This window comes from Bos indicus x Bos taurus, chromosome 19, assembly GCF_003369695.1.
Source record: "Bos indicus x Bos taurus breed Angus x Brahman F1 hybrid chromosome 19, Bos_hybrid_MaternalHap_v2.0, whole genome shotgun sequence".
Classification (NCBI taxonomy): domain Eukaryota; kingdom Metazoa; phylum Chordata; class Mammalia; order Artiodactyla; family Bovidae; genus Bos; species Bos indicus x Bos taurus.
In genome coordinates this window covers 28,272,815-28,283,472 of record NC_040094.1, presented here as the reverse complement: position 1 = coordinate 28,283,472, position 10,658 = coordinate 28,272,815, and the positions used below count along the sequence as shown (strand labels likewise).

The following is a 10,658-nucleotide window of genomic DNA, read 5'->3' as shown; positions in this document are numbered from 1 at the left end:
CAGACTGTTTTCTGGGCTACAGGGGACAGGAGCTAAAGCCCAAGGCTCCACCAAGATTGTGGGAGATTTCGGCACATAATCAGGGCCTCCTGCAAGCTCAGTATAAAGACACAGGGAAACCAAATCCAAAACCCATTGTAGGAAGGAAGGAGCAAGGGAACTTGCCTGGCTCAACCTTGAATGGAAGGAAAAAATAATCTTTCTTGAAAACCTGAAACTACAACCCAGCCCTTCCATAGTTTGTGCTGCAATTCACCCACTTGAGGAGCTTAAGAAAACCTTCACAAAATGCAAAGGGTTCCCAGGTTGCTAGTGCAGCCTCGGGCTGGGAGAAAGCAAACATACATTCTCTCTATAGGTAGGCCACTTCCATCAAAGATTCAAAGTTCTCCCAAAGATTAAGTTCCAAGGAAAGAGAGCAGCTCACGATCTAAAGCAAAAAAACACACACAAGCCTTAAATGAGGCATCATGAGTCATCGCAAGAGACAAGAGACCACAGAATGACACCTGCGAACCAGCACTGTGTCCAGTCACAGTGGGGCCAGAGGCAAACATGGGGTCATGGTGGGGGATTCATATAGATCCTTTCAAAATTTCAAATGTTACTATTTGGGGACCTCCCTGGCAATTTTAGGGGCATCCCTGTACTCCGGGAGTTGGTGATGGACAGGGAGGCCTGGCATGCTGCAATTCATGGGGTCGCAAAGAGTCAGACACGACTGAGCGACTGATCTGATCTGATCTGATCTGTGGCTCAGATGGTAAAGAATCTGCCTTCAATGCGGGCGACATGGGTTCAACCCCTGGGTTGGAAAGATCCCTTGAAGAAGGGAATGGCTACCCACTCCAGTATCCTGGCCTGGAGAATTCCATGGACAGAGGAGTCTGGCAGGCTACAGTTCATGGGGTTGCAAAGAGTAGGACACAACTGAGCGACTTTCACTTCTGGCAATTCAGTGGTTAAGACTTCACCTTCCAATGTAGGGGGTGCAGCTTTGATCCCTGATCAGGAAGCTAAGATCCCCTTGGGGCCAAAAAACAAAAACATAAAACAGAAGCAATACTATATCAAATTCAATAAAGATTTTGAAAATGGTCCACATCCAAAAAAAATAAAAATCTTTAAAAACTGTTACTCTTTACTCCATCATGGATTTTTACACTAATTTTAATTTTTTAAATACTGCATTAAAGTATTATTTATGAGTTTTTTTGTTGCCCCTTAAATTTGGTCCCTGTGGAGAGTGCCCTGTTTGCCTCTCCTGAGGTTGGCCCTGGCAGAGTTCACTTATCTAATTGCCAGTTGTAATAAGATGGATGGATCTTGCGGGCATTATGCAAAGTGAAATAAGTCAAACAGAAATATTATGTAGGGATTTTCCTAGAGGTTGGGGTACAGGTTCGATTCCTAGATGGGGAACTAGAATCCAGCATGCCACATGCACAGCCCAAAAAAGTAACGATAAATACTACATAATCTTATTTACATGCCAAATCTAAACCAAACAGAACAAAAACTAAACTCATCGAAAAGGAAATCAGATTTGATTACCAGGTGAGGGCAGGGGATGGAGGAATTACATGAAAGTGGTCAAAAGGTACAAAGTTCCAGTTATAAGTAAAGTACTGGGAATGTCACATATACAACATGGCGACGGCTATACGGTATACTGCAAAGTTGTTAAGAGTAAATCCTGGGCTTCCCTGGTGGTCTAGTGGTTGGGAATCCGCCTGCCAATGCAGGGGACATGGGTTTCAACCCTGGTCTGGGACAATCCCACACACTGCAGGGTAGCTGAGCCCGGGTGTCACAACTACTGAGCCAGAGCCCCAGAGCCTGCAAACTTCAACTACCGAGCTCACACGAAGCAACAAGTGAAGTCCGGGCGCCCTGAGCCCGCGCTCCGCAACGAGGCCACAGCAATGAGAAGCCCACTCACTGCAACTAGAGAAGCCTGTACACCATCAAAGACCCAGGGCAACCAGAATAAATAAAATAAATCTTAAAAAAAAAGAAGAGTAAATCCTGAGTTACCACCAAAAAACGAGCCATTTCTATTTAAATTCCTATCCTTCTATATGATAAGAGACCTGTCTGGGATTATGTTCACCAACAACCAAGTGTAATTCAGAGGATTCGGGAGATGTTCTGTCATGCTTGCATCTTCGATAATGAACATTTTCTTTTATAAAAACAAGTCACTAAACAGATAGCCAAGAGGAATTTGCTATATGGTTCAGGAAACTCAAACAGGTGCTATCAACCTAGAGGGGTGGGACGGGGAGGGACATGGGAGGGAGGTTCAAAAGGGAGGGGATATATGTATACCTTTGGGAAATAGATGGGGAAACAGTGGAAACAGCGTCAGACTTTATTTTTCTGGGCTCCAAAATCACTGCAGATGGTGACTGCAGCCATGAAATTAAAAGACGCTTACTCCTTGGAAGGAAAGTTATGACCAACCTAGATAGCATATTCTAAAGCAGAGACATTACTTTGCCAACAAAGGTTTGTCTAGTCAAGGCTATGGTTTTTCCTGTGGTCATGTATGGATGTGAGAGTTGGACTGTGAAGAAGGCTGAGCGCTGAAGAATTGATGCTTTTGAACTGTGGTGTTGGAGAAGACTCTTGAGAGTCCCTTGGACTGCAAGGAGATCCAACCAGTCCATTCTGAAGGAGATCAGCCCTGGGATTTCTTTGGAAGGAATGATGCTAAAGCTGAAACTCCAGTACTTTGGCCACCTCATGCAAAGAGTTGACTCATTGGAAAAGACTCTGATGCTGGGAGGGATTGGGGGCAAGAGGAGAAGGGGACAACAGAGGATGAGATGGCTGGATGGCATCACTGACTCGATGGACGTGAGTCTGAGTGAACTCCGGGAGTTGGTGATGGACAGGGAGGCCTGCCGTGCTGCGATTCATGGGGTCACAAAAAGTCGGATACGACTGAGCGACTGATCTGATGGGATCTGATGGCTGATTCATATTGAGGTTCGACAGAAAACAACAAAATTCTGTAAAGCAATTATCCTTCAATAAAAAATAAATTTTAAAGTCATTAAAGTCATCTATCAAAACAATTTAAGACCTGGATTAAATATTGCAAAATGGTATCTACCATCTATAATCTTAGTAAATAGATCTTGGCCATGTTACTTTCCAAACTATTTGAAATACTTCAGAGGGTTCACAGATGGCTTAGTGGTGAGGATTCTGGGCTTTCACTGCCAGGGACCTGGGGTTCAATCCCTGGTCAGGGAACTGAGATCCCACAAGCTGTGCGGCCAAAGTAAGAATTTAAAAAAGAACTCATGAAACAAAATATGACATGGCCAACTGAAAACAGAAAATTATCAGCAACTCCTTTAACTTCAGCTTTAAAAAATACCATAGTATTCACAATCTCATTGTTGGTTTGAGGCCAAAACAAACACTGATCAGAAGTGACTTGAGAACCCTCTAAGAAAAATACCCAAAGAAAATATGCCTCCTGGTGGCGATGGTAAGGGTAATAACTTTTTTGCTTCTGTACTACACCTCTGTGCTTTTCTAAAATCATGTTGTTTAATTGCTAAGTCGTGCCCAACTCTTTTGCCACCCCATGGCCTATCACCCACCACAGTCCTCTGTCCAGGGAACTTCCCGGGCAACAATACTGGAGTAGGTTGCATATCCTTCTGGGTATCTTCCTGACCCAGGGATTGAACCCTTGTCTCCTGCATTGGCAGGCAGATTCTTTACCACTAAGCCACCAGGGAAGCCCATATAGTATGACAATCAGTAGAACTGCTGAAAAAGATGTTATGTCAATATTGTTTTAAAGCAGGATGAGGCCTATTTGTTCGACCCCAAAGCCAAGACAGAGCAATGCCTGGTGCACAGTTTGTTGGATGAAAGAATGTACTGTCTGCGTTTGGTTCCTGCCCCTGCCCATTAGCAGAGATCAGCCTTGACACTGGAAATGCAACAGCAGCCCAGGCAGGGAGTTGAGCCTGGCTGTTCTTACCTCCTGTTAAACCACTCAACAGACACACTTTTGGTCAAAACTAGTAAACTTTATTTAAAGTTCAAAAAATAAAATAACAGACAAAAGGCAGCTTTCGCTTTGTTCTTCCCGAGGATCAGGTGTGACGACCCAGAGCTGGACCTACCCCTAAGAAGTGAAAATACCCTTTATCCCCAATCAAGCCACAGCGAGAAGGATGTCTGATTTGGGGACAGGCCTGGGGTACTGGGGCAGGAAGGAGACCACCACAGAGGGTGAGTGGGTTCTGCCATAGCGCAAGTAGAGAACAAAACAAAATCCCCAGCAGAAATGGGTCTGGAACCTCAACAGGGGACGGTCACAAGGAGCTATGTACAAGGGAGCCAGACTGGGGCTGTACCCCACAGGGGAGCGGAGCGGCAGGGTACCTCAAGGCCGCCCTCCACCTAGCCAGGTGCCGCTGCGCACAGCTCACCCTCAGTTCTCGTCATCACTGTCATCCGGGCTGATGGCTGGACTGGTGAGGCTATAGGTGGGGCTGGTGGGCGAGTAGCCGGGGGAGGTGGGCGAGTAAGTAGAGCCTTTGGGGACGTGGGGGAGTAGGTGGGGCTGGTGGGTGAGTACTTGGGGGAGGTGGAGGAGTAGGTGGGGCTAGTGGGTGAATACTTGGGGGAGGTTGGGGTGTAGACAGGAGAGGTTGGTGAGTAAGTAGGCGATGTGGGTGAGTATTTTGGGGTGGTGGGTGAGTAGGTAGGGCTGGTAGGTGAGTACTTGGGGGAGGTGGGTGAATATTTGGGGCTGGTAGGTGAGTACTTGGGGGAGGTGGGGTGTACTCTGGTGAGCTGGGGCTATAGGAAGGACTGGCTGGGGTGTACTTTGGTGAAGTTGGGCTGTAGCTGGGCGAGCTGGGGCTGTAGCTAGGCGAGCTGGGGGTGTAGGTGGGAGACTGTGGTGTGTATCGTGGGCTTGAAGGAGAGTAGCTTGGCGAGGTTGGGGAGTAGCTGGGTGAAGTCAGAGAGTAGCTTGGAGAGGTTGGGCTATAGTTGGGGCTTGTTGGTGTGTAGTTGGGACTAGTAGGTGAGTAGCTCGGTGACGTTGGGCTATAGCTGGGTGATATTGGGGTGTAATTGGGACTGGTTGGAGAATAGTTAGGACTGGTGGGTGAGTAACTTGGAGAAGTTGGAGAGTAGCTTGGCGATGTCGGTGAATAGCTTGGAGATGTCGGTGAGTAGCTGGGCGAAGTGGCCGAGTAGCTGGGCGAGGTGGGCGAGTAGCTGGGTGAGGTGGGCGAGTAGCTGGGAGAGGTGGGCGAGTAGCTGGGTGATGTGGGTGAGTAGCTAGGTGATGTGGGAGAGTAGCTTGGGGAAGTGGGAGAGTAGCTGGGAGACGTGGGTGAATAGCTGGGAGACGTGGGTGAGTAGCTGGGAGAGGTCGGGGAGTAGCTGGGTGACGTGGGGCTGTAGTTGGGGCTGGTTGGAGAGTAGGACGGAGAAGTAGGGGAGTAGGATGGGGAAGTGGGGGAGTAAGAGGAACTCTGGGGTGTGTAGCCTCCAGGGGAGTGGGGCTCATAGGCAGGCGATGTCGGGGAGTAGCTGGGAAAATACACGTGACATGTTCCTTCCAGCACTCACCTCAGAGACCAGGTCTCTGTGCTTCCACCCTCAGCCCCAGTTCTCTGTGAGGTCAAGCCTCTCCCTCCCTCCAGGGTCCACGCCAGCCCCTCTCTGCTCACCTGCACAGGTTTGGCAGTGGCCCGTCCTCTCAATCACCCCCTGCCTCCGATCCATAGCCCCCCGAGCTTGGGGCGGCCTCCCTCGGTCATCTCTGGGTATTTATGCCGCCCTCTGTCACAGACATTCGCTTCTGTGGAAAAGAAAGGCTAATACTGAACTGAATCCCTAGTTTTCAGATTTCATGGCTGGGGAGCTCTATACCAAGGCCTCAAAGGACCCTCAACTACTTACAAAAGAACTAAGCAGGTTTATCTTGGAGTGAGAGGAGTGGGAGGTCAGTGTGTGTGATATTTGATTCTGAAAATGCCAAAGTCAGATACCACAAGTCAGAAGCTCATTCCAGTCACCTTCTGAGTGAGACAGGGCATGCAGACCAGTGTGTGGGCAGCTCTGGGCTCCACACACACTATTCATTCCTCTGGGATGAATTCTAGGCCACTGTCATCTATAGAATTTAACCGCAAAAGAAATAAAGCTGCTTCAAAGGGGGAAAGAAAAGGGAAAAAATCAATGTCTTGTTTGTTTCCCAAAGCTGAAACCAAGGCCAGAATTGGGGTCCCTGGCAGGAACTTCCCCGTATGGCCACCACACCTTGACAGCCCAGGTGTGCTGCCCCAAGACATGCCTTGTCAACTCTAACCTCACCTCCTAAAGTTAGGCACTCTTTGCCTATATCCCTGTCACCTCCTCTTTCTCAAGGGCTTGGGCCAGCCTGAATCCCTTCTATGTTCAGACATTTTAGGATAAGACAGAAGGAGGGAGCACTAGAGCAAAGGGTTGGTGAAAATTGTCTGGAGCACAGAAAATTTTCAGGGTGAACCCTGGAGCCTCAGGAGATGGCTTGAGGGTTTCGGCCTTTGGTGAGAATCCTGGGGAAGGTACAGCCAGGACTCAATGGGATCAATTCAGTGGAGGAAGGGGAGAGAAGGCAGAGCTCAGAAACAGGTACAACCTCAAGAAGAGACTTCTGCTCTGAGCTGTTCAAGGAAACCCATGGCAACTTTTCACACACTGAACACCAGAAACTTTAAAATTAGTTAAGCTTTGGTCCACTAAACTTCCACAGAGAAGAACTCAAAAGAATTTAATAAAAGCTTCTAGTTTGAGTGTCAACTTCATGCCAGGCACTAAACATGCCTAATGTACCTTGTTTGTCTAACCCTAACCACTAACCTGATGTAAGTGAATTCCTATCTCTTTGACATAAGAAACCTGAGGCTATATAAAGTGACTGCCCAAGGCCTCAATCTCAAGGAGCCAGCAGAAGTCAAATCCAGCTCTCTCTGATTCCAAACATATGCTCATCATCCTACGGTACTGCAGCGGAAACAATTAAACTCAAGGACACCCGGAGCACGATTCATCACAGCCAAGACAACCTAAATGCTCATCATTCATTTAGATGAATGGCTAAAGATGATGTGATACATATATATAATGGAATATTACTAAGTTATGAAAAATGAAATAATGCCATTTGCAATAACCTGAATGGACATAAAGATAATCATATCAAGTGAAGTCAAACACAGAAAGACAAATACCATATGATATCACGTATATGTGGAATCTAAAATATGATATAGGGACTTCCCTGGTACTCCAGTGGTTAAGAATTCACCTTCCAGTGCAGGGATCACGGGTTCGATCCCTGGTTGGGAAACTAAGATCCCACATGCTGCCGGGCAACTAAGCCCATGCACGCCAACAAAGACCAAAAAGTAATAATTAAAAAAATAAAAGACTCAGCTCAGGCACTACTTCTTCCAGAAAGCCTTTACACAGCCTCCCCAGGCAGACTGGTGCCCCTCCCATGCTTCCACACCCCTCCATCACTGCACATCTCATAACACAATGAAGTTATCTACTGGGGCTTGTCTTCCTCATAGATTCTAAGCATCTCTTGGGCAGGTAGCATTCCTCTATTATCCTGATCATGTGAAACTGATCTAAACTGCTTAGGACCCTCCACTGCAGGGAAGTGCCCTCAAAGAACTTGAAAAGAGAAAGGTTGTTCCCTTATAGTCAAACCAATGATCCTCTCATAATGAAATCTGATTAGCCACTGCTGGGTTGTGGTCTACAGATACAGGGCTAAGAGGTTCTGAACATCCACAATGCTCATCCAGATGACCTGATGAAATCTCAAGGAGATAGGTCCTGTGCTTACTAAATTCACGAAGCCAGACCCCATCAGCTGCATCGTGTCTCGTGAGAAACACAACAGAAGTGTTTGCTTGCCTTGAATCAAACACAACGAAGCAGGAGCAGGCCTGAATCTGGCTTCCAGAGGTCACTAGAGACAGGCCCAAAGGAAATCACACTCAAGGCTTTTCACGCCCCTCTGCTCCAAGTCCATGCTCACCAAGCCAGCCACCTTCTAAAGATTCCCTCTGCCTCCAGGCATTGAGAGTGGGCCAGGGGCTGTCCTGGAATGTTCTGGACTAACCCCTCTACCTAAGTTATATTTTGGATTACACACAAAATACTTCAGCCCCCAATCCTTCATCCATCAGTTCGCACTGCCCATATGGTAAAGGTTTGACTTCCAAGGGCTCAACACTTCTGCTCCAACTACAATAGAGTTCTCAAAGTTCCTTTTCTTCACATGCTCTCCTTTCCAGCAAACTTATTCTCAAGGCCCAGTTCAAATGTCACCTCTTTAGAGAGCATTCTCAACTCTTCCTAGCCTTATCTACACCCCAGCAAAGTTCTCAGCCCAACGTTAATTACTTGTTTACACATCTGTCTCTCCCACTGGACTGTAATCCTTGAGGGCAAGGATCACGTTTCATTTGTTTGGTAAAGTAACCAGCACAGGGTAGGGGCTCAGTGAACACCTGCTGCATGTATAGGAAACCCCTCACTGAGTTATAAATAATCTGAGGACCAGGATAACCTTCTGATTCACCCTTGTAGCCCACACTCCACCTAAAAGAGTCTATTACTGTTTTAAATTCTTCCTGGAATAAGTTGGAGTATCAACAAATTGACTTATGCTTTCCACAGTGGACAACTGCTTTTAATGAATGGGGGCAACGCCTTCAAGTAATCAGGAGCCCACTTCCCTGGACTCTGTACAAGCTTTGCATAAAGCCTCAGCAGCAACCCTCCTTGCTTCCTTCCCCTCACTTGGCAACAGCCAAGTGTCCAACTCTTTGTGACCCCATGGACTGTAGCCTACGAGGCTTCTCTGTCCATGGGATTTTCCAGGCAAGAGTACTGGAGTGGGTTGCCATTTCCTTCTCCAGGGCATGAGTGGGTTGCCATTTCCTTCTCCAGGGCATCTTCCTGACCCAGGGATTGAACCCCAGTCTCCTGCATTGCAGGCAGACGCTTTATCCTCTACGCCACCAGGGAAGCCCTTGGCAACAACAGCCAAAACCTTCCTCAAACAGCAAAGACGACTGCTGTGTCTTACAGTCAACCCAAGAGCCCTCTCTATTTCAACACATACACTACTGTCAAGACGTCTGGAAAATATTTTACCTTTAATATTGTCTGTGCCCCAAGAGGCTTCTCCAGGCCTAGGTGGAACTTTGTTATTCCCTCTAAGACGAAGTATGATATAAATGGTAAGCCGGTAAGCCTTGCAGAACAAAATCAGTCTTGGAAAAGCCTACACACCAGAGATGATGCCTGTGAAATTTTGTGCACAGCCTTCCATGCTTTTCAAAAAATACAAATATATTCCCATTCTTCCATAAACGGAGCCTCATTCTACATACTGTTGAGGAACCTTTTTCTTTTTCCAGATTCCTAAACTTTAGCGGTTCACAATGCCCTTACTGCCTCACTACCTCTCACAGCCAAAAGAGATCCACTTGTTAAATACCCGGATCCAAACAACCTAGTAATGATTTACATGAGAGCAACTTAACAGCCCTTTGAAAAAACAACACACAAAAACTGAGACAAATATTATTTTAATGTATTAAAATAAAAATAACATTTTTCCTTATCCAGAATAACCACAATTACTTATGTATGACACCTGTTGCGCACCACACTTCTCAAATCTTAGAATCAGACACCACTCTTATCTCTGGTTCCACACTGATTCTTGCCCAGTATTTAGCCACTGCTAAAACCCCAGCTTCACAAAGATATGACGTCATCGAAAGGGATCTGGCGCCATCTAATGCTGAAAAGAAAGCTGCCCAATCGAGTGGTTCCCAAGGCATCAAGCAGATGAGCTCTACTTCTCCTGAAAATTTAAAAATCTCCCACTGGATCCCTGTGGGTGCTGCGGTGCCTCACGAGTTTGCCAATAGGGAGTCAGGGGACTTAACCTATTAAGAGAGTCTTATTCTATTATAATAAACCCTGGTTATTAAATAGAATTCCAGCGACTGAACTGAACTGAATTAGTAAATACTTATGTGACTTATAATTTCAAACAGTATCATTTAGAAACAATGTTGCAGTACAAATCCTTCTATGTGTATTTTTATGTACCTGTCCAACTATTCGTTCACCCATTTATTCGAGTAACTTTTACTACATGCCTATTATGTGCCAGGCACTATTTGAGATGCTGGAGGAAGAGAGGTGAATAACAAAGTCCTCCAAAATCACTGCAAATGGTGACTGCAGCCATGAAATTAAAAGACGCTTACTCCTTGGAAGGAAAATTATGACCAACCTAGATAGCATATTCAAAAGCAGAGACATTACTTTGGCAACAAGGGTCCGTCTAGTCAAGGCTATGGTTTTTCCAGTGGTCATGTATGGATGTGAGAGTTGGACTGTGAAGAAGGCTGAGCGTCAAAGAATTGATGCTTTTGAACTGTGGTGTTGGAGAAGACTCTTGAGAGTCCCTTGGACTGCAAGGAGATCCAACCAGTCCATTCTGAAGGAGATCAGCCCTGGGATTTCTTTGGAAGGAATGATGCTAAAGCTGAAACTCCAGTACTTTGGCCACCTCATGCGAAGAG

The 10,658-nt window shown here is 46.4% G+C and overlaps 1 protein-coding gene across 1 annotated transcript in view; it reads right to left on the bottom strand.

Moving 5' to 3' along the window:
• Window positions 1–4,037: 4,037 nt before the first annotated feature.
• Window positions 4,038–10,658, bottom strand: part of POLR2A (RNA polymerase II subunit A) — an 88,800-nt gene continuing 82,179 nt past the window's right edge. The window contains exon 30 of the mRNA XM_027519047.1: window positions 4,038–5,586. Coding sequence (XP_027374848.1) covers window positions 4,515–5,586 — 1,072 coding nt within the window. The 3' untranslated portion in view covers window positions 4,038–4,514. The remainder of the gene's footprint in view (window positions 5,587–10,658) is intronic.